Source organism: Delphinapterus leucas, chromosome 3, assembly GCF_059928025.1.
Source record: "Delphinapterus leucas isolate spDelLeu-1000000601 "Yukka" chromosome 3, BTC_Dleu_Yukka2, whole genome shotgun sequence".
Taxonomy (NCBI): domain Eukaryota; kingdom Metazoa; phylum Chordata; class Mammalia; order Artiodactyla; family Monodontidae; genus Delphinapterus; species Delphinapterus leucas.
The window spans coordinates 125,019,248-125,043,480 of record NC_143131.1 but is presented as its reverse complement, the minus strand read 5'-3'; the positions used below and the strand labels follow the sequence as shown (position 1 = coordinate 125,043,480).

Below are 24,233 nucleotides of genomic sequence, written 5' to 3'. Positions count from 1 at the left end.
TTTGTTGAAGGAATGGGTTTCAAAATGCATGAATGAATAAACAAACGAGTTAAGCCAGTGTCCTTTCAGAGGTGTCTGCATCTGAAAGAAATGAAGAATAAGTGAGCTGGTGCGACTTTTGACGTGTAATGGAGAAAAAACTTGATACTTTGACAGACTGTCGTCCTTTTAATAAAAAAAGCCACCCTTAAAGGCTCTTTTCTTCTTTTAGTTAAGACTCTACCCTGTTTTGCAATTCCAGATATAGAATTAACAAATTTGTTCAACATCCCCATTTGATTCTTTTTTTTCCCTTGAACACATCTTTAGATTAGAATATACTAGCCTAACTCTTTCAAACCTTGGTTGAGCTCATATAAAAACTCTTCTCCATTCTTTTCTCATTCTAGGAGCAAACCCGGATGTTGGAAATGGGGATAACCGGCCCAGAAGGCCATGTACTGAGCAGACCAGAGGAGGTAATTTTCAGGAGGATGTGGCAGGGAGAGGGGTGGAGGGAGAGAAGCAGTAGCAATGGAGGCTCTTCTTTTTTAGCCTCATCTTCCGGGAGACTCCCGTCATCGCAGCAGCCTGGTTTATGGCCTGCTGCCCATTTTACATTGTAGTGTTTGCATTCAGCTCCCCCTCTGTTGGCACACACACGTAAGGTGTGTGAACAAACATCTCTGAAAGGTGGTGGGACTCTGTGAATACCAGACAGAAACTGGAACATTTCTTCCAAAGGCCACATCTGACTGACCCAACTCAAGGCCCCTGAGGAAATTAGAAAGGAGTGGAAAGGGAGTGTTTACTTGTGGCCCCTGATCTCTCTAAAGACAATACAAGTCGGAGGGTGTTGCACAGTTACTCAGTAGGACTGGTAAATATCTAAATCCTTTCTTAATCATGTGAATCTCAGACATTTCCACTATTCCTTTATTCCATATTATGAGTCCTGCACAATATCGACAGGGGGCCGAATGGGTTTGTCGTAGACATTATATCGGTTGATTTGTGTATGGTGATGAGGACATCCAGGTACGTTTTTCCCACGTGTAAGATGAATTCTGATTAGCATCAGTGCTTAGGAGCTAAAGAACCAACGAATGGTAACCAGTGGCTGATTCCACGTCTCTGAGCTGTCAGCAACTTCAGCTGCTGGCACAGGCCTGGAGCTGGGAATGGGCTGCCCATATGGCTGAGAGCACATTGGCTTTGGGAGATCAGCCTGGGTCTGGCACCTGCAGCAAATTCCAGGCCCTCCATGTCAACAAAGCAAATCCTTTCCTGTTGTATCATCCCAAGCTCCGTACTCTCTACAACAGGAAGAAGAAGGAGCCAGAACCAGAAATCACAGTATTCTCGTTGGCTATCTCTGTTAGGATCTTTTTAAAAAAGAAAAGGTAGCACACATAGAGAATACTGTTCCTCTCATAAAGGAATGGATTTTCCCAAACCGAACACACTTGTGTAACTAGCCCCCAGTTGGAGAAACAGAACATTATTAGCACCCTAGAAGCTCCATTGTGTTTAATGATATTTTTGTTGCCAGTTGAAATAATTTATAATTGTGTGATCAAGGTTACAGTCACAGCCCTCCGGAAAAGTCGGTCTCCTTAATACCAGGTCCCTCCTTTGGAGTATTTGCCTATACCCAGTACTATGCTCATTGCATTTAATGGAGATAACGGTTATCCTTGCCCCAGTCTGGGTATTATCATTACATAAAGAAGCAGGAGCTCAGAGAGATTAAGCCACTGGCCATCACGTTTGAGGGACTGGAAAATTGTTTACCCTGTGTGAGTAGGCCAGGGTGATCAGTACTGTTTGTGAAACTTCTTCAATGCTGTTCACTGTGGAGAAGTCCTGGCAGGATCGATTTCTGCTGCAGCAGCCAGGGGATTTCTGAGCAGAGTCTATTTTTGTTCCTTGGTTTGTTTTTCCAACCCCCCCCCCCAACCCTACTCTCCTCCCTGTTCCCATCTCCTTTTTAGTAAAAAGCCTCTCAGCTGCAGATCTCGACAACACTGGAAGCCCGTTTGGGTGAAGTTGGAGGGTGATGTAACCTTCCAAAGATAGTCATGTTGTCAAGGTGCTGAAAACCCTGCGGTGCTTGGAGCGGGGGGGATGAGATCAAAGGGGCCGGGACTGCAGTCGTGGAGGAGCTGGAGTGGGCAGCACAGGCATGAAGAAGGAGGGCGCAGGAGGGGCTCTGAAGCCCCTCTTCAGTTCAAAGCACACCTAGATAGCATCTGGAGTAATGCCGTTCAGAGAGCTGAAGCCGAGGCTCAGAGACAGCCACTCTGACGTCTGGGTGCTTCAGGAAGGTGGCCACATTCACCTGTGCTTGGGGCTCCAGGATCTTGATCTCACCACGTGGAACAAAGTGCAGCTTGGGGGATGCTGGCTGGACCAGCCAAGTTCTTAGAGTCTTTCTCCTAAGTCACACTCACCAAGGGCAGTGACTGGTTTGCGTTATACAAACATTGGGCATGTATCTGCAAGCTATTTTCGATATTTTTTAGTGTTGGGTTGCATGGCTAACCAGAGGGTCATATCCATCTAAAAAGGAGCTGTTGCTGATTGAAAGGAAAAACGCCGGCGTGTCTGTGTTGAGCTGAATTGGACTAATTCGGGCTTTGGGTAGTAACGCAGGCTCTCCCACTGGTCAGAAGCCGTCATCAGCAATGCAACCAATAGCCAACCTTCAAGGAACACTTGCCTTGTTCCAGGATTGAGCTAATTGCCTTACAAGGATGAACTCTGTTAATTCTCTGAACAGCCCTGTGTGTCACGTCCTATTATTATCCCCGCTTTATGGACCAGGAAACTGAGTCTTTGGGAAGTTGTGTAACATCCCTGAGATCACCTGGCTTCTAAGTGGCAGAACCAGAACACAGATCCAGCTCATGAGAGAGGCTGAGCTCTAAGATCCTGCTTTGTTAATAAAATAAGGGAAGATTTATTATTTCTTACTCATTAAATTCAACTGGGTCGGCTAGTATATTTGAAAACATGAATTCTACATTAGGGTGGGCTGGAGGAAATCAGTGATAAAAGAAATCTTTGTGTTGAGAAGCCTGGGAATTATTAGTGTAAGAAATGCCTGTGGGAACGAACCCAGCGCTGACCACCCATTGCTGCAGGAAAGGACTTAATGCCTAGTTGCCTTCACTGGTTATTTATACATACTGGTGTTGGGATTGTGTTTTGCCAGAGATTCTGCCCTGGGCAGACTGGGGAGCAAAGACTTCCATCACATGTGGCCTTTGTGATAATCACAGGGAGAGGAGAGAATAGGCCAAGGGAAAACTCTAGCTTCGCTGATGCAGTGCCCACTCTGGCCAGACACTGCTCTCACCCACCGTCCCCTGATACACCCTCCCTATCTCCACTTCCTTTTTTAATTTTTAATTTTTATTGGCGTATAGTTGATTTCATTACAGAGTAGCAAGTAGAGTTCCCTGTGCTATACAGTAGGTCCTTATTAGTTATCTATTTTATATATAATAGTGTGTATATGTCAATCACAATCTCTCAATTTACTCTCCCCTTTCCCCCACCCCTGGTAACCATAAATTTGTTTTCTATGTCTGTGACTCTATTTCTGTTTTTAAAGTAAGTTCATTTGTACCATTTTATTAGATTCCACATTTAAGCGATATCATATGATGTTTGTCTCTCTCTGACTTACTTTACTTATGATAATTTCTAGGGCCATGATAATCTCTAGGTCCATCCTTGTTGCTACAAATGGCATTATTTCGTTCTTTTTTATGGCTGAGTGATATTCCAGTGTGTGTGTGTGTGTGTGTGTGTGTGTGTGTGTGTGTGTGTGTATGTGTACCACGTCTTCGTTATCCATTCATCCGTTGATGGACATTTAGGTTGCTTCCATGTCCTGGCTGTTGTGAATAGTACTGCAATGAATATTGGGGTGCATGTATGTTTTTGAATTATGGTTTTCTCTGGATATATGCCCAGGAGTGGGATTGCTGGATCATATGGTAACTCTATTTTTAGTTTTTCAAGGAACCTCCATACTGTTCTCCATAGTGGCTGTATCAATTTACATTCCCACCAACAGTGCAGGAGGGTTCCCTTTTCTCCACACCCTCTCCAGCATTTGTTGTTTGTAGGTTTTCTGATGATGGCCATTCTCACCAGTATGAGGTGATACCTCATTATAGTTTTGATTTGCATTTCTCTGATAATTAGTGATGTTGAGCAGCTTTTCATGTGTCTGTTAGCCATCTCTGTGTCTTCTTTGGAGAATGTCTATTTAGATCTTCTGCTCATTTTTGATTGGGTTGTTTGTTTTTTTGACATAGAGCTGCACGAGCTGTTTGTATATTTTGGAGATCACTTGTCAGTCACTTTGTTTGCAAATATTTTTCTCCCTTTCTGTGGGTTGTCATTTCGATTTGTTTATGGTTTCCTTTGCTGTGCAGAAGCTTTTAAGTTTAATTAGGTCCCATTTTTAATTATTTTTTTTAATTTTCATTACTCTAGGAGGTGGATCAAAAAAGATATTGCTGTGATTAATGTCAAAGTGTGTTCTGCCTATGTTTTCCTCTAAGAGTTTGTACAGTATCCAGCCTTACATTTAGGTCTTTAATCCATTTTGAGTTTATTTTTGTGTATGGTGTTAGAGAGTGTTCTTATTTCATTCTTTTACATGTAGCTGTCCAGTTTTCCCAGCACCACTTATTGAAGAGACTGTCTTTTCTCCATTGTATATCCTTGTCTCCTTTGTTGTAGATTAGTTGACCATAGGTGGGTGGGTTTATCTCTGGGCTGATCTCCACTTTTGAGAAGCCCAGTAAAGCAACACAGCTGGGAAGCTGTAGTTCTGAGGTTTGGATCCAGGGCGTCTGGATCTTCCAGGCTTTTAACCTCTGTGCAGCACTGCATTCTCAGTTTGTAGAGACAGGGGAGTGGCACTCTGAGAGGTTCGTGCTCCCCTTGACTCCCGGGGACTTTTTTTTTGCAGCTGGAAGCTGAGGCTGTGTTCCGTGCCATCACCATCGCCAGCCAAACCAACTGTCCTCTCTACGTCACGAAGGTCATGAGCAAGAGTGCAGCCGACCTCATCTCACAAGCCAGGAAAAAAGGTGATTTGTGCTCCGAAGATCTCAGAGCCCCTAACGAGCCATGTGGCTCCTTTCCCTTGGCTGTCCTGTATAAATGGTGCCTATTTTGCTCATTGCCTTGCTCTCAGGGAAGCCCCTCATCCTTGTTAGCCCATTGGATCCTTTCTGCATCCTGTATGGATGGCAGGATCCCAGGATTTCTACTGCTTGGCAGATGAGTAAATTGAGGCTCAGGAAGGGTAACTGGTCTGCCTGAGATGACACAGCTTGAATCAGTTCTTTGGAGAATCGGTGCATCTCTTTTCCTCCCTGTGATCTTCCACTGTCAGTTCATGTTATCTGAACTTTATATATGGACATATTCATGAAGATTATATTTGGTGCAGCAGTCAAAGACCCTACTCAAATGGACTTAAACAAGTAAATTATTGGTTGAGGGTGTTTCAGGCATGGCTGGATCAAGGGGTTTAAACACTGATATTAGAGCTCTATCACTGTTATTCCTTTCTGGACTCTGCTTTCCTCTCTTTTCAGTATGAACAATGACAAGAATAAATGCTAAGAGCTGTTCTTGTCCTCTGCACTTGGTGGGGGCATGGTGAGGGAGTAGAAAACATCTTTTCCAATAGCTCAAGCGAAAGTCCCCAGGAATACTGCCATTGCCTTGGCTTGGGTTGTGGGCTCATCTCTGAACCAATATCTGCTCCGGAGATGGTGTAATTGATTGGCCAGGGTTGAGGGCAGAGTACAGGGAGGAGGTCCCACCCCCTGAGCCACTCAGGGTAGCCCAGGTTATTTCAGAGAAGGCATTGAATGGGTCTCCAAAGGACATCCAGCGCTGTGGCCTTCATGACGCGGCTCTGTCCCCATGGCCTTCTGACTTCTGTTTCTTTTCCCCATGGCTGTTAACTCGGCTTCCTTTGCTCACCTCGTGCTAAGCTCAAGCTTACCCTCATTTCAAAACTGGCTTTCCTGCTTTCCGTTCTTGTCCTCAGTGACACACTAATGGGCTCCCTTGTGAACAGAGTGTGGTTGAGACACGGGAGCCGTAGGGCTGTGCGTTTGGTTGGGAGGGAGGATTTCCTAGGCCCGGCTGTATGATTGTGACTTCCATGTGCCCGTGGGACCAAGCTGAATGATTCATCTACCAAACCCAGAACTGGTCTGTAAAACTCCGCATGTGAGTGACTGGGGCAGCTAAAAATAGTCCCAGCTGACCGATGGCTGAGTGTTTGGCTGCCTGACCTTCTGGCAAACGGGACCCTTTTCTTACGGGAGGGAAATCTCCCTAATTGCCCCGCCAGACTTTCTAGCTGGCAGATTCTGGGGCACCACCTGCTCACCTTACCCTGCTCATGGGAAGCCTGCTGTTTTCTCGCTCGGCTTTTAAGTGTCTGCATATGATATGGCCTGGCTGCTTCGCTGGGTATGAGTCATCAGGACAGAGCCAGGAATGAAGCCCAATGCTGCTTACCCATTCTTGGAGAAGGGAAAAAGGAAAAGAAAAGTGCACGGGGACACCTCCACTCCTCTCGCCATGGCCACCTACTATCCTCACCCTGTCATGCCTCGTGCTGATGGCCACATCCTGCTTGGGACCCATTCTCGGATGACCTGGGGGCTTCAAAGACAGTGTGTTTCAATTATATGCTGGGTCTTATTTTAAATTCCATGTAGAAAAATTCCTCACCCTTAGCCTCCTGGCTTATGACTTTCTGGCAAGGAGAACTAGTACAGCTGTGTCTCCAGGGTGGAAGGGAGGCATTATTTTAGTGATGAAAAACCAGCTGCTGAGATGGAAGCCAATAAACATCTTATGAACCGTCATTCTCAGGGAAGGAATCAAGAGCATTCAGAGCAGGAAGACAGCGTATGGCAGGGTTCACTCTTCCCTCTGGACCAGGGGACTATTTAAGCCCCAGGGTGTTTAATCCCCAAGTGCTCCTCAGCATCTCTGCACGGCTGCTCAGAATCAACATTAGGAATTTCGATTTAATGAGGGCCAACTGTATACCCTGCATTGAGGGGAAATACTTTAAATGTATTATTATGTAGAATTCACAAAGCACCAGGGAAACTGGCATTTATTATCACCATTTTTCAGAAGAGGAAGTTGAAGCACATCTTGTCCAGAATCTCCCAGCTTGGAGAGCTAGTCTCCAAATCCAATTGTGTCAATAATGTAATTACAATCTCTACTTATTCTAGTCTTCCGTCTAAAGATAGTCCAAAGGGAGAGGTCTTCCACTTTTAAGGTTGTATTTCTCTTAATAGTACTTGAATGCTTGCCTTGACTTTCATTTCTTCATTTCTTTTTGGTCTCATATGCTTTAGTTTGGTAAATATTTTTGGAGAGTCCTTGAAATTCTCTTTAGTCCTATGTGGATCCTTTTCACTGCCGCCCCAAAGAACAGGTCTGTCCTATATGAATCATTGCCATTGCTTCCTTCTTTTGCCCATGGCAGACATCACAAATCAATCCTGAGCCTTTTCTAGTGAGACCAGAAGCATATTTAGAATTCTTCCCAACACAGAAATCCAGGCAACTAAAACCTAAAATTGATTGGAGCTGAAGCAAGGCAAAACCTGTAATCCTAGCCATAGAGCCTTCTTAAACTTCCACCTTGTGGGGAACTTGAATGTGGAAGACGGAGGAGCAAACTTAAAGAAGCCAAGGGCTGCACGGGAATCGTTAGCCCAAGATTCTGGCACAGAGAAACTTGATACCAACCCACCTTCTATGAGATAGCATTTACCTTCTGTATCACTATCCCTTCTTCTTTCACAAGCTCAGTTTAGATCAGTGTATGTCCCAGTATCCTTCCTCCCCTCTCCTTAGTTTGGGCATTCCAGCCTCTCACCCTAGACACAGGGTCCAGGAAGCTAACCTCAGCTTTGCTGTGTCCCTGGTTGTTGGGTGTCCTTGAGCAAATTACTCATTGCTTTAGGTTAAGGAGTAACAAACATGATGCAAATAAGATGTGTCATCCTCAGGAATTGGTTTTACTTTGTGGAACCAAAGCATGTCTTTGCGACAGCAGGGTGTAGTGCTTCCCAGTGATGTGGGCATGTATGGGGCTTTGGGCTTCTACAGTGGGGAAGAGTAAGAGGTGTAAAAGAAATCACATTTGCTTAGCATCTCTTATGTGGCAGACACTTTGTGTATGCCAAACCTTTCTTTTTCACAAGGCTGAGAAGTAGACATCGTCTTATTTCATCAATTCCAGGACCTATTTTTGTTTTTTGTTTTGTTTTTGTTTTTTTTGCAATACGCGGGCCTCTCACCGTTGTGGCCTCTCCTGTCGCGGAGCACAGGCTCCGGACGCTCAGGCTCAGAGCCCATGGCTCACAGGCCCAGCCGCTCCGCGGCATGTGGGATCTTCCTGGACCGGGACGTGAACCCGTGTCCCCTGCATTGGCAGGCGGACTCTCAACCACTGCGCCACCTGGGAAGCCCCAGGACCTATTTATTCCACATTTTAACATTTCTGAAATGAGGATGAATCTTCCAATTTATATATATATATATATATATATATATATATATATATATATATTTTTTTTTTTTTTTTTTTGCCTCAAATGTTAATTTGCCACAGAATTTGAGAATTGATGCTGCATCTTGCAACCGGTGGCTTCTACAGAATACAGAATTGTTCCCATTTAGAAGATAGAAAAGCAGAGGCTTAGAAAAGTGGGAGAACACGGACTTGAACCCAGGCCTGCCTGACTCCAGAGCCACAGCCTTGAGTAGGCTTAGGGGCTATGATTATCTAAGCCCGGCCCAGGGCAGCACATATATTATATCACCCATTACCTCTGTCCTACCTGTTGCAGGAAACGTGGTCTTTGGTGAGCCCATCACCGCCAGCCTGGGCACGGATGGGACCCATTACTGGAGCAAGAACTGGGCCAAGGCGGCTGCGTTTGTGACATCCCCGCCTCTGAGTCCTGACCCAACTACCCCTGACTACATCAACTCCTTGCTGGCCAGGTTGGTGCAGAATGACAAGCAGCAGGCATTGTGTGGAGGCATCTTGGGAACGATGGGATGAAGACTGGAGCCGCCCATCCATCCGCTAGACTAGAGTCTGCAGTGAGGAATAAACATCGAGAATTCCCCTGCAGTGCTGAGCACAGATAACAGGCTCTTCCCTAGTGTATTTTAAAAGACACTACAGTGATCATATTAGTAATGGTAACAGCAGTTAATACATATTGTATGTCGAGCACTAGGGTGAGATTACACGTGTGATCTCATTGTTCCTCATAACAACGCTGTGAGCGAGGAACTGTTATCACCATTTCACAGACTGAGCAACTGAGGGTCCGGGAGACAAAATCATTTGCTCAGTTTTGATGACCACCTAACCAAAATTACAGGGAGACTAGTTTGCTGCTGCCCTCTGTGGATAAGTCCCATCACTCATGTGGGTCATTTTTGTTACACAAGAGGTGATCTAATCCCACCCCCTCATTTTCCAGATAAGGTAACTGAGCCCTAGGGAGGGGAAGAAATTCACCCAAGTTCGCATAGTTGGCGAGAGGGAGAAGAAGGATTCCAAACTCAAGTCATGGCACTCCACATGCCTACACTAGACCCTCATTTCTGGGCCCCTGCGGTGCCTCTAGCCTCCCCGTTCACATGGAGCTTTTCTCGTTTGCCAGTGGGGACCTGCAGCTCTCCGGCAGTGCCCACTGCACCTTCAGCACTGCCCAGAAGGCCATCGGGAAGGACAACTTCACAGCCATTCCCGAGGGCACCAGCGGTGTGGAAGAGCGGATGTCTGTCATCTGGGACAAGGCCGTGGTAAGGACCAAGGTCATAGGAGGGCATCCAGGGCCAGATCAGAGCCTCCTGCCGCTGCTCCTCTTTGCCCTGTCATGGGGGTGCTGGGGGCACAGGTGAGGCCTCGTACCTGCCCAGGTGTCTCTGGAGCCAGGTGGCTCAGGTGGTTTGGGAATGTCCCTTCTAGAGTGATGAATCCTGGGGCCTGAGGTTCTGAGGAGGCCTCCTCTAGATTGTTAAGGGCTAGGAACCAGAAACACAGATCATTTATCTGATGGTATGAATGATCTGTGCTTAAAATAATAGTGAATTAAAAATTCTTTTTGTTTGGAGGGTTTTATTATCTCTTTTGAGAGGGTTGGATATAACCCTCTGAAATGATAAGCAAGGGGTCTGTGACTAAGACTCAGGTCATTTGCTCACCAAGGAGTGGTGTGTGGTCATCCGGGCTGTACAGGTGATTGTCTGTCAAAGTCTTCTGGCAAAGTGGCCTGGTTTTATTTTCCTTGTTTAACATCACAGAAGCTGAAAAATAAAAAAAAAAAGTCATGCAAATGAAGTCACTTCCTAAAATTTGAGTAAAATTAATAAATAACTCATTATTAAGTTGATCACTTCCCTCTGTTTTATTTTTAAAACCCTGAAGCCACTCATTTCAGAGCCAAATAGAATACATATCTACACAGTGTAATCCAAGTTTCCCTTTTCTTGGCTCCCAGGAAGCGCAAAACTAGATTTTAAACTAAATTCTTCTTTCCATACCCAAGTTGTTTTGTGAAGGGGGAAAGTATACATATTTTTGTCTCTTCTCTTACAAACTTAGACTTTTTTGGTCTTTTTTTTACATTGTTATCTATTTATGAATGTGTGTATATATTTATCTTGGCACTATCTGGAACTGTTAAAAAAATAATATATATTTTAAAATTACCAACATGATACATGCTCAGTAAAGAACATTTGGAAAGTACAGAAAAGTACACACATGAAAGAAAACAAAACTCACTTATAATCCCACAACCCAGGGATAACCATTGTTATCATTTGGGTGAGGTTCTTCCATATTTATCCTGTGCCCATGCAAATACAAACATATTATCTGAGATATGGGCTGATAATTACATTTGTTTTTACTGTGAACTGTCTGTAATCCTTTTTGGAGTTAGAAGGGATAAATAAGTAAGTAAATGTATGTACATGTCCAGAAAAAAATGCATACTTCCAGAGCAGTCACTTCCATCTTCTTTATCTTTTTTTTTCTTCTTCTTTTTTTTAAGAAGGATAAGTGTTAGCTCTTCTCTAAATGTTTGATAGAATTCAACTGTGAAGCCATCTGGTCCTGGACTTTGGTTTGTTGGAAGATTTTTGATCACAGTTTCAATTTCATTACTTGTGATTGGTCTGTTCATATTTTCTAGTTCTTCCTGGTTCAGTCTTGGAAGGTTATACCTTTCTAAGAATTTGTCCATTTCTTCCAGGTTGTCCATTTTACTGGCATAGAGTTGCTTGTACTAATCTCTTAGGATGCTTTGTATTTCTGCAGTGTCTGTTGTAACTTCTCCTTTTTCATTTCTAATTTTATTGATTTGAATCCTCTCCCTCTTTTTTTTGATGAGTCTGGCTAAAGGTTTATCAATTTTGTTTATCTTCTCAAAGAACCAGCTTTTAGTTTTATTGATCTTTGCTATTGTTTTCCTTGTTTCTATTTCATTTATTTCTGCTCTGATCTTTATGATTTCTTTCCTTCTACTAACTTTGGGGTTTGTTTGTTCTTCTTTCTCTAGTTCCTTTAGGTGTAAGGTTAGATTGTTTATTTGAGATTTTTCTTGTTTCTTGAGGTAGGATTGTATGCTATAAACTTGTCTCTTAGAACTGCTTTTGCTGCATCCCATAGGTTTTGGATCATCATGTTTTCGTTGTCATTTGTCTCTAGGTATTTTTTGATATCCTCTTTGATTTCTTCAGTGATCTCTCAGTTATTTAGTAACGTATTGTTTAGCCTCCATGTGTTTGTGTTTTTTACGTTTTTTTCCCTGTAATTGATTTCTAATCTCATAGTGTTGTGGTCAGAAAAGATGCTTGACATGATTTCAATTTTCTTAAATTTACCGAGGCTTGATTTGTGACCCAAGATGTGATCTATCGTGGAGAATGTTCCCTGTGAACTTGATAAGACAGTGTAATCTGCTGTTTTCAGATGGAATGTCCTATAAATATCAATTAAATATATCTGGTCTGTTGTGTCATTTAAAGCTTGTGTTTCCTTATTAAGTTTTCTGTCTGGATGATCTGTCCATTGGTGTAAGTGAGGTGTTAAAATCCCCCATTATTATTGTGTTACTGTCGATTTCCTCTTTCATAGCTGTTAGCCTTTGCCTTATGTATTGAGGTGCTCCTATGTTGGGTGCATACATATTTATAATTGTTATGTGTTCTTCTTGGATTGATCCCTTGATCATTATGTAGTGTCCTTCCTTGTCTCTTGTAACATTCTTTATTTTAAAGTCTATTTTATCTGATATGAGTATTCCTACTCCAGCTTTCTTTGTTTTTTTTTTTGTTTTGTTTTGTTTTGTTTTGCGTTACGCAGGCCTCTCACTGTTGTGGCCTCTCCCGTTGTGGAGCACAGGCTCCAGACGCGCAGGCTCAGCGGCCATGGCTCACGGGCCTAGCCGCTCCGTGGCATATGGGATCTTCCCAGACCAGGGCACGAACCTGTGTCTCCTGCATCGGCAGGCGGACTCTCAACCACTGCGCCACCAGGGAAGCCCCCAGCTTTCTTTTGATTTCCATTTGCATGGAAAATCTTTATCCATCCCCTCACTTTCAGTCTGTATGTGTCCCTAGGTCTGAAGTGGGTCTCTTGTAGACAGCATATCTATGGGTCTTGCTTTTGTATCCATTCAGCAAGCCTGTGTCTTTTGGTTGGAGCATTTAATCCATTCACATTTAAGGTGATTATCAATAAGTATGTTCCTATTGCCATTTTCTTAATCGTTTTGGGTTTGTTTTTGTAGGTCCTTTTCTTCTCTTGTGTTTCCCACTTAGAGAAGTTCCTTTAGCATTTGTTGTAGAGCTGGTTTTGTGGTGCTGAATTCTCTTAGCTTTTGCTTGTCTATAAAGCTTTTGATTTCCCCATCGAATCTGAATGAGATCCTTGCCAGGTAGAGTAATCTTGGCTTTAGGGTCTTCCCTTTCATCACTTTAAGTATATCATGCCACCCCCTGTTGGCTTGTAGAATTTCTGCTGAGAAATCAGCTGTTAACCTTATGGGAGTTCCCTTGTATGTTATTTGTCATTTTTCCCTTGCTGCTTTCAATAACTTTTCTTTGTCTTTAAGTTTTGCCAATTTGATTATTATGTGTCTCGGCGTGTTTCTCCTTGGGTTTATCCTGCCTGGGAGTCTCTGTGCTTCCTGGACTTGGGTGGCTCTTTCCTTTCCCATGTTAGGAAAGTTTTCAACCATAATCTCTTCAAATATTTTCTCAGGTCCTTACTCTCTCTCTTCTCCTTCTGGGACCCCTATAATGTGAATGTTTGTGCGTTTAATGTTGTCCCAGAGGTCTCTCAGGCTGTCTTCATTTCTTTTCATTCTTTTTTCTTTCTCCTGTTCCATGGCAGTGAATTCCACCATTCTGTCTTCCAGGTCACTTCTCCGTTCTTCTGCCTCAGTTATTCTGCTATTGATTCCTTCTAGTGTATTTTTCACTTCAGTTACTCTATTGTTCATCTCTGTTTGTTCCTTAATTCTTCTAGGTCTTTGTTAAACATTTCTTGGATCTTCTCGATCTTTGCCTCCATTCTTTTTCCGAGGTCCTGGATCATCTTCACTATCATTATTCTGAATTCTGTTTCTGGAAGGTTGCCTATCTCCACTTCATTTAGCTGTTTTTCTGGGGTTTTATCTTGTTCCTTCATCTGGTCCATAGTCCTCTGCCTTTTCATTTTGTCTGTCTTTCTGTGAATGTGGTTTTTGTTCCACAGGTTGCAGGATTGTAGTTCTTCTTCATCACTTCCATCTTAAGCCATGCATTTAACCATTTTCTCTGGGTGATGGTGGCAGCCCCGCTGATTCTGTAGCTTGCTGGGTGGACTTCTGTGCTCACCGTCTCAGAGGTCCTTTGTGGTCCCCCTGCTCTGAGCTCAGAAGCCCTAGATGGACCATTTTATGTGTATACGTTTCAACAGGCCACGGGGAAGATGGATGAAAACCAGTTCGTGGCTGTGACAAGCACAAATGCTGCCAAGATCTTCAATCTGTATCCCCGCAAGGGAAGAATATCTGTGGGCTCTGACAGCGACCTGGTGATCTGGGATCCAGATGCCGTCAAGATCGTCTCTGCCAAGAACCACCAGTCGGTAAGACCTGAGCAGGTGGGAGTGGAGCAGAGTGGGGAATGTGGGCAGGGAACGTGGTGGTGAGAGACGTGTGTTTGTGGTGAACCGGGACAGTCAGGCAGGGACGTGTTGCAATAACAAACCACCCCCAATTCCCAGGGACTTAAAACCTCAACAGTTTCTTTCTCATTCCTGCTTTCCAAAATGGGTCGGCAGAGGAGAGGGGCTCTGCCCATCACAGTCACTCAGGGTTGGGGGCTGGTAGAGGCACCAACTCTCTACACGTGCTATGATTGCTGAGGTCGGGGACCAGGACATGGCTTTGAAAGCTTTTCCGAGATATCACTTCCTCTCAGCCTGCACTGACCAGAGCCAGGCCGGAGGCCATACTTTATTCCAGGAGGTCAGGAAGTACACGGATACCTTGTGCCTAGAAGGAGAAAGAATGGGAAAAAAATTGGTGAACAGCTCTGATGACTTCCTCATGAGGAGTTCCATGTGAAAGATGACAGTTAAAGCCCGGTACCTAACAGAAAGGGTTTTAAAAATACAGTGCTTGTTAGTAAAAAGAGCATTTTTCAAGCACTTATGTCTCAGGCACTGTGCTTTTCATTTGTTGAATCTTTGTAACAGTCTTCTTCAGGTGGGCACTATTATTAAGGAAGTGGAGATGCAGAGATTAATTTATGCAGCAAGTAAATGGTGAAGCTAGGATTCAAACCCAGGTAACTTGACTCCAAGCTGATACCCTTAACCACTTTTCAATAATGCCTTGCACTTATTGGATAAATGCAGGAGGTAGGGAAGAAGCCCATTTGGGGTGGCAGTGGCCTTTGCTTCAACATTGTGTCATATTACATTGTTTAATTTCAAGCTAGTGGGGATTTAAGGGTCATGTAACCCATCTACCCAGTCCAAGATGGCAAATACACCATCTCTGGTAGTTATCCACCTTCTCTTCGAACACTGCCAGTGACAAAAATGTCCTTCCACGTGAAGACCTTACTTAAGACTGGATGCTTCTCTCGGCCAGGAAGCCCACTCTTAGCAAGCACTGTCTCCCGAGGCCCCCACCCACTAGAAGCTTGCAGATGCTTTGTAAGCTGCTCCTGGCTTACTTGGTGAATCAGTTCCTAGGGGTGCTGAAGGCAGGATCCCAAGCACAGAACCGCATTCCTCTTTCTGGCCTTACTGCACCCATAACCAAGGCTTTGCCCCTCGCCCCTGTCTCTAGGCCGCAGAGTATAACATCTTTGAAGGGATGGAGCTGCGCGGGGCTCCTCTGGTGGTCATCTGCCAGGGCAAGATCATGCTGGAAGATGGCAACCTGCACGTGACCCAGGGGGCTGGCCGCTTCATTCCCTGCAGCCCCTTCTCGGACTATGTCTACAAGCGCATTAAAGCCCGGAGGAAGGTGAGAAGCAGGCAGAGCCCAGAGGTGGGGGGGGGGATGGGCTCTGTGTCCCATTCAACACAGGGACGGGAACCATGAGACTGGGAGGGTTCTGTGTGCTCTAGATCCTCCCAAAGAAATTCACAGCACCGATCTCTTCCCGAAGGACCATTGCACAGATTTAATGGACTATAAAAGGGGGTTTCAGAAACTTTCTTGGCTAAAGAAAGCTTTTTTGCAAACGATTTCCATCCATTTTTAGAGTGCTTTTCCTTAAGGTAATTAAACATTTTAATAATTCAAAATAAAGTCTGTATCTATTTTTTGTTAATAATTTACTCTTCAAGGCTTACAAAGAGAACCAGCAGTCCACACCCACCCCTCCTTGTTCCATCCCGCATCTGTCTGATGCTGCTCCATTGGGGCAAATGTTTATAACTCTTTTAGCAAGTTCTGTGGTTCATATAAAATCTTATTTATGTCCCTGATTTCACAGATAAATAGATAGATGCATACACAGCCATATGGGTACATGTTTGTGTACATGTCTGCCTACCTCCCTACACGTTACAGACAGAGTAGCTCTAGCTGATGGAGGGGTGAGGCCCAGAACTCTTGTCTTTCCAGCTCCCTCTCCTATCCCCACACTCATCTCCAGGTCGCCTTCCTGTAGGGAAACCTTAGGGCTCCTCAAAACAGGGTTTGACCAGCTCTGGGATTGTGGGATTTGAGCCGTGGTACTGACCTCGTGTGTTAGACAGGATAAAGTCATCTGTGCACATGGGATGGGGGAGATGGTGGGAGAGGAGGAGGAAGGCGGCTCCCTTTGTAAGTCACTGGGGGCCAGGCCAGAGGAAACAGAACCATATGCCACCTCTGTGCCTGGACCCACCCCAGGGGTTTCCGACTTCCCTGCAGAGTACGTTGCCTGGGAAACAGGCTCCGAAGGGGAGATTTTCACACAGGAGGTTTCCTGGGTGTTGCTTTCAGGATCACCCCTTGTGGCCAAATGAAGGAAGCAGAACAGGGCAGAGGGAGAAGTCAGGCTGGGATGCAGCTGTAACCAAGGCCTCAGCTGGACCTCAGCTGGGCTGGTCCTTGAAAGGGGTCTGGGCCTTATATTCACTCCCTCCACACACACACACCCCCGCCAACCTACAAACCAGTATGGGATGTGGGCTGCCCCGGAGCAGAGGGTGGGGCTTTGGGCCTAGCGGTTCTCTTCATCTGAGGGCAGTTCTTGGGTGGGACTCCAGTGAGCCCTTCCTATTGCCAACACCCACACCAGCAGGGAGAATGAGTCTTCAGTCGTGGCGACATTGGGGCGGGGGCTTGGGGACAGAAAATGGGTGCCCACTGCAGTACCTCTTAGAGAGAGAATCACAGAAACTCAATATGTAAGTGCCCCGCCCGACTCCTAGACCCCAGTAAGTGGTCGTCGAGCCTCTGGGTGGATGTTGGCAACACGGGGGGCCTTCCCATCTCATGAGGCAGCTGCCCACCCCTGCCTGTGAGAACCAACTTCTTTTCTTTGTCTGTTTTTGTTTTCAAATTTAATGTTTTATTGGAAGGGGAACAGATAATCCAATCAGTTATAAAATCAAAAATAGAGGATTCTAGAATTATGATGGAGACATAAACATAAATTGAAATAAATTATTCAGAATTCTGAGAAGCCTTTTTTGTGCAAATAGCCCCAGCATGATCTTGGTTGTCCAATCACTGAGCTCCTACTTGGGAAGTTCCTTGTAGTTTCAGATGTAGGGTTACCGAGGCAGTTGTTGAGTAGAAGCCAGAGAGAATCCATGTCCTCCAGAGCCCAATGGGTGGCAGCAGCCGTATCCATGGCCTCCACAGGAGAACGAACTTTGTTCGTTCTGCAGGTCTACCTCCCTGCAGCCGACCAAGCTCAGTTCTGCTCCAGGCACCTGCACAGAATGAGTTAAACCCATCTGAGCACCTGTGTGTTCCCAAAGTCATCTGTCCTTCGGTCTAAATATCCCTGCAGCCTTACGCTATTCATTCATGACAGTGCTCTAAATCCCTTCACCATTCTTCTCTCTTTATGAGTGGTATTTTAAAGGTAGTTAGTATGGAGTAAAATTCCACACTCCAGTTTTGGCCTAATAGAGAAGAGAATGAAACTCAAACGTCCTAGGCATCAGTTTTGTATTTCCATGAATGTGACTTAGCCTCTGGACCCCAAGAGATGTTAATGAAATACAGTTATTGGTCAAGGTTTGGGGGAGTACAGATATAGTCATCATCTCACCTGAATCATTAGCATCTGCAAGTTTGGTGAGCTTTGCCTCTGCACCTGCACCTGAGTCACTGATGGATGCGAGGGAAGCTTCTGTGGCCAGCTTCCTTGGATCTTACAACGAGCTGTCCTGTGATGTCAGCTGTCGGCGTGTCCTCATTGCCTCACCTCTGGGCAATGATAAGAAACAGGCAGAGGTTGTGCGCCGGCCATCCTGCTGCCTTGGGTGGTCTTGCAGTGTTTGCATAATAGACTGTGAGCACCTTTGCGGGAGGCGCCCTGTTCTATGTGACCGTGAGCTCTGGTTCCACCACGCCCGGCCTCTGCTGATGTTGCTGGCGGGTTCCACGGTCCCAGGGCAGGTGCTGTGGGGCCACAGCCAGAGGCCAGGGGGTCAGACCCACTGAATGAGGACAGTCATTTCAGTGACTGTCAATGAGGACAGCCGCTTTTGATCTGTGCTGAGGAGCGTGAGGATGGAGCTCCCATGCGGTCCTTGCCAGCACTTATGACCTTATCTCAAACTGCTACCCTTCCCACCCGCTCTGCTCCAGCCGCATGGGTGGTTCTTCTGTTTGATGACGTTCCCACTGTCAGTTTCCTCTGCTGAGAACACTGCCTTCCACACCTCCCCCAGCCTCCTCCCTCCCTCCCTTCCTCCCTCCCTCCACCCTGGCCCCACCAACAATCTCCTTTGGTCCTTAAGATAGAAGCGCGTCTATTTGGAGAGGCCTTCACCCGCCACCTCCATGGTCACTCTATCACAACACCCCACATTATTTATTTTATACTGCTTCTCCTTTCCTTAAAATAACCTTTTAATTTTTTTTTCCAGTTGTATCAAGATATAATGGACTTGTGCGGCACAAACATGAGTCTGAGGTGTGCAGCATAATGGTTTGACTTGCACACGCCATGGAATGAGTACCGCAATAAGTTCAGTGGACACCATCATCTCATATAGACACAAAATTAAAGAAATAGAAAAAAGATTTTTTTCCTTGTGATGAAAACTCTTAGGATTTGACTTAGAGCGTACAGCAGTGTTAAGTATCTTTACCATGTTGTACATTGCCTCCCTAGTAAAAATAACGTGATTATTACTTTCTGGCTCTCACTACGTGGACTTAACTCACTGCCACCTCTGTGTTGCATAGAACATACCCTTAACTGTTGAGCGAATAAACTTTGCTGCCTGCTTTCTCTGCTGCAGATGGCGGACCTGCACGCAGTGCCCAGGGGCATGTATGACGGGCCAGTGTTTGACCTGACCACCACGCCCAAGGGGGGCACCCCCGCCGGCTCCACCCGGGGCTCTCCCACGCGGCCCAACCCGCCTGTGAGGAACCTCCATCAGTCCGGATTTAGCCTGTCAGGTGAGTTGGAGAAGCTGATGGTGAAGGTAGTGAAACGGGGAGGACGGAAGGGGGAGGGGAAGTTCAGCGCTGCGAGGTTAGCGGTGATGCCTGGAGCTAACCCGGATTGCCTTCTAGGGAGACGGTCACGGGGCCGCAAGCTGGGAGGTTTGCTGAACCAAAGAGAAGTCCTGGTGGGAAAGGAAGCCAGGGCTCAGCCAGGTTAAAGATCAGGTTTAAGTGATGGCCAATTCTGCTTAGAGATCACACCTGGCGGGGCCGGGGGCGGGGCGGGGCCGGGATGACTTCCTTATGAATTGAGCGTGATTTTCTGCGTTAGACAGAGAGCCCTGCAGTATGCTTTCTTTCCTTTGCGCAGGTTACCAGATAGCTCAGATTATTTTTATGCTCAAATTGCAGTAGCTTCTTCTAATCTAGGATTTTAATTCTACTCTCCCCTTCCTTGTCATGATGATAATGCTAGCAATTACTGAACATTTACCATGGCTTAGCTGTATCATGAATCCTTAAGAACTATGACATTCATAGAAAATATTCAATTGCTCAATAACCAGTAGCCTTAAAATGGGGAAAAATAAGTGTAGATTTGCATCACTATATTGAAAATTGTAAAGTGAGGGAAATGAGATGACAAAAAAGGAAAGAGACATGTAAAGGGACAGTGTCTGTGGGGAAGAAAGAGGAGGAAGAAGTGGGAGAAACAGGAAGATAGGGAGGAAAAGACATAACGGGCCATAGGGGAGGAAGACGAAAAGTGCTAAAAGTTAAGGTGACGTTGTCAGAGATCACATATGCTAGTTGCCAGGAATTTTTCAGTGTTTTTCCATTTTTCGTTGCTCCCTGGCCACCGTCACGGGTAAACTTGTTTTGGCTCCTTTCTGAAAGGACATGAGTGCATATTATATCAGTGTTTCCTTTTAGCTGCGGCCCCAGGCCAGACTATCACCACTGCAAGCTGTGAGACACTGGGCAGGTTGCCTAACCTTTCACAGCCTCAGTCACCTCCTCCGTAAAATGACGTAATAACAGTACCTGCCTCAAGGGTAGCGGTGAGGACTGAATGGAATGATCTGACGAGTATTTCAAACGTTGCTCGTCAAAACGAATGTGAGCAGCTATTTTTCATATCATTCCCGTTGTTCTTTTTATTATCACTGTTATGATGACGAGGGTCCGATGAAATCCAGTTAAGACTGGCTTTTCCTGGCAAAGGCTCGTTTTCAGGATGGTGGGTATGAAAAGCCTGGAATAGCTGTGACAGACTGGAACGGAAGTTTCTTGGGAGATGAGGAAGGCATTTAATATCTTACACTCTTCAAATTAATCCATTTTCTCTCTTGTCCACACCCCCCTGTCTCTCTCCCTTTTTAATCCCTGGGAACTTATTGCCACCTGCAGGCACCCAAGTGGATGAGGGGGTCCGCTCGGCCAGCAAGCGCATCGTGGCGCCCCCTGGAGGCCGCTCTAACATCACATCCCTGAGTTAAGCGACCCCTCCCCCAAAGAGAGGGGCAGAAGCAAGAAGCGATTCTTTTGAAGCCAAAATGGTACACCAATATTTAAGAAGGAAAGTGAATCCAAACAGTTTCGATCTAAAGAATCAATAAGCCTCAAGCCTTATGTTTCTCCAATGTTAACGCTCGCTTGCCTAGCTTTACGATTATTGCTTTGTTTTCTGTTTATGCATAGCCTTGATTTGTTGGACGCCCCTACCCCCCATTTACATGCATGCAATCAGGCCACTAAGGTAAAAGCATCCGCTATATAGTGTTGAGAGCGTGTGTAGTGCTGCATCTTATGACAAGGGGACAGACAAAGCTGGGACGTCAGGAAAATGAACAAAAGGGACGCCAATTATTTGGGGTGAGTGGGTGGTGGGAGCCCAGAGCAAGGCAGAGGGCTCAGAGGGACTGGGGTAGGGTGTGTGCGGGGGAGGCGGGTGGGTGAGCATAAGGGGTCTTGTGTATTGTGTTGATGAAGTAACGTTGATTTCCACGGAAGATGGCCACTCGGGGCAGCTGTCACGCCATCACGGTCCCCTGGGGTCTGCAGAGAAGGCAGGCAGTCTTCGGGTTCTGGACTTTGTCACATCCCCTCCTAGTAGATTTTATCCCTTGGAACATTTTATTAAAACACCAAAACACCAAAACCCAACCATTGCTTCCACCTGCTTGGTCGTGCCAGTGTTTGGTCGGGCCTTTTTCTCACTGTTGCTTTCAAATTCTTCTCTTTCCTGGGCTGGGAAGGAAGAGGGGAGAGAGGAAAGGACCTTTCTCTTGCTCTTGCCCTCCCTGCCTCTTTGGTGCTCTTAAAAGGCAGCAGCTGGGAGCACAGCACAGGCCCTGGGGGGAGGGCAGCCACGCTTAAAAAGCACCTCCCTCTAAACACGTGTTGGAGCTCACCTCTCACGGCTCTTTGCAAACCGAGGCAAGCAGGGGGCTTCTCGAGTTAGGACTGGAGCTGAGATGGGCTTCTCTTGCCAGGGGTGAGTGATTCTCTTGATCTCCTAAGATCCAGGCACATCCATGATTGAATATGATTTTTTTGTCATCGTTAAAAATTTGTTTGCTTAGATGTTCCCTAGCTTTTATTACTAATAGGGAGTCTCAGCTCCTATGGGAGGCCAGCAGGGATGTGGGAAAGCCAGTCTGGAGCAGAAGGTGCATGCTCTGTGGCCGTGCTTCTCTCTGTCAATTCTGAACCATCTCTTTCCCCTTCTGTTAGCATATCCCTTAGGGGAACTTTTTGTTTTAGTACCAGAATCTCCCAGTGAGTGGAAGTGACATGACACATAAAGGAAATTAGCATAAAGCATTAGTATCCACCTTGTCTGTCAGACATGAATGTCCAATTCCCTATCATGCCACTTCTGAAAATTCAGTTTTGGAGCAAGTTCTGTGAGCCCAATGAGAATCTGTAGAACCAAGAGGCCCATATGCAGGAAAAATAGATTCAACCTGGGATCAGACTTCGGTGCTCAGGGGATCCAGCTGGTAGATCCCGCAACTCTGTGTACTAAATACTTTCATGAAAAGAGCAGGCCTCGAGCACCTTTCAGGTGCATAGGAGAAGCCATTACCTCTGCAAGTTTTAATAAGACCAGAGAAAAGGGGACACGTGGCTAAAAAGGAATTTGGAAATAGCCAAGGAAGAGGATTTCCCTAGCAAGCTACTTTCTGTTCTACTCATGAAAAAGATGATTTCCCTTCATAAAAGGAGTCTTGTTGTTTTTAAGGCTTTTTCACGGTGCCTTTATTTTAAGGGAAACATAAGCGAAGGGGAGGATGTAGCTCTTGATTTGTAACTCAAAGATTTGGGGACCTGTGGTACAACAGAACTCAGAATGACAGTTTTGCAAGCAGAGGAGCTAGTCAGATCTGAAGCATCTGTATATATGCCTCATTGGCTGGGCTGGGCTTTAGGATACATTGCAGTACCAGCTATAATCACCAGATGGAGGAAAAGACACGTATATGACTCTAGTCTGAGCATCCACTTGTGGGCCCTCTGTTGCTCTTACCCGGCCTGAGTCCAACTCATCCTCCCCATGACCTCTCTGTGCTTTGAAAAATAAATCTTTCATGGCCAAGTTGGTTGCACTTGGGACTTCTGAATGAAACACTCAAGCAGAACTTTATATTCTACACAGGTTTCCTATGCTGTAGGAACAACCCCTTTATGTCTTCACGATGGGCAACAGGATCTGAGGAAGTCTCCCTGTCTTCACGTACAATTAGTAACTTTCCAAGCATAGAAAGTTCTGAGAATTCCAAGAAAACTCCCACCATATTCTTGACTTTGATTTCTGATGCCTTGTTACTTAAGTTAAAATTTATATTCAAATGTGCCCTGTTCTATGAGACCCGTTCAAGAGCCCTGTCCTAAGGGTTTAGGAAGAGAACATGGCGGTGAGTCACAGCCCTCTCAGAATTCCCTGGCACCTCATCCACGTGTGGGAGGCCATGCCGGGTCTTCCGTCTCCCCCAAGCTTTCTTTTGCTGTCCCATCTCTTGGCCTGGCCCCTCTCTAAGGGGGGGATGTCAGTCACCTGGGCTTCTCTCTGGGGCGGCCACCATCTTGGGTAGCTGAGAAGGTATTAGTAGAACTGTTAAATCAGCTGCCCCACTAGAGAGATTTCCTCTAAGTTTTCTAAAGATGGCAGTGTTATAGTTATCCTGAGAATGGGTTTCTTCAAAGTCCAGCCATCCTATGGCCTTTTTCTTCATGACTTCACGCAGAGAGTCATGTTCTGCTCCACAGGCCTCAATCCCAAGCCTGCACTTGGCCTCCCCCTGAGAGATCTTCCCAGCAGCTTCCTGTCACAGCTTCTCAGGCCTTCTCCCCTGGAAAACTCCAGCTCGAGTCCCAGTGTACACATGGGCTGTCCTGAGCAGCCAGCATTCCTTTTAAGTTCCCCTTTGGAAATGGTGTGTGGGTGTTCAGTTGTGTCTGGTGACTATGGACAGACAGTAAATCTCCCTGTGATCTGTGGTAGCTGTGAGGCAGCTCTGGAACGCGAAGAGCTGTTTGCTTTGAACCGTGAAGAAAACTGTGTTTTGAGTTTAGCTGAAATTAAGAAAAAAAAGTTCATCAAGTGACTGTTAATGTAAACCTGGTTATTAAAATAACTATAAAATCGCAGCTGTGGTTGTGTAGCCTTTTTCTATGTGTGTCATGCCGGTCGACCTAAAGTGTGACAACTGCACCATAGAACTGACAGGGTTATTAGTAGGAGGGCACATCTGATGTAAACCCTGAGAAAATTTGGGAGTTTTCTGTCTTTTCAGTTGAGCTTGAGGTTTTGTTTTGGCCACAGAGTTAGATGACCATTATTAAAACTTTGGGGAATAACTAATTTTTTTTAATGTTCATCAAATTTAGCATTAATGTACAAGGCCATTTGGGAAAAATCTAGTTGAGTACAGAACAGATCCTGAAAAGTTTTGTTTGTTTTGGGTTTTTTGTTTGTTTGTTTAGGTCATCCCCTTAAAGCATTTTCTGCTT

At 45.5% G+C, this 24,233-nt stretch overlaps 1 protein-coding gene across 1 annotated transcript in view; it reads left to right on the top strand.

Moving 5' to 3' along the window:
• The window catches only part of DPYSL3 (dihydropyrimidinase like 3), a 115,209-nt gene extending 91,339 nt beyond the window's left edge, over positions 1–23,870 (top strand). The window contains exons 7-14 of the mRNA XM_022590029.3: positions 390–458; positions 4,973–5,093; positions 8,910–9,066; positions 9,741–9,882; positions 14,051–14,221; positions 15,435–15,614; positions 19,067–19,229; positions 20,628–23,870. Of these exons, the coding sequence (XP_022445737.1) occupies positions 390–458; positions 4,973–5,093; positions 8,910–9,066; positions 9,741–9,882; positions 14,051–14,221; positions 15,435–15,614; positions 19,067–19,229; positions 20,628–20,716 (1,092 nt within the window). The 3' untranslated portion in view covers positions 20,717–23,870. The remainder of the gene's footprint in view (positions 1–389; positions 459–4,972; positions 5,094–8,909; positions 9,067–9,740; positions 9,883–14,050; positions 14,222–15,434; positions 15,615–19,066; positions 19,230–20,627) is intronic.
• Positions 23,871–24,233: the final 363 nt, after the last annotated feature.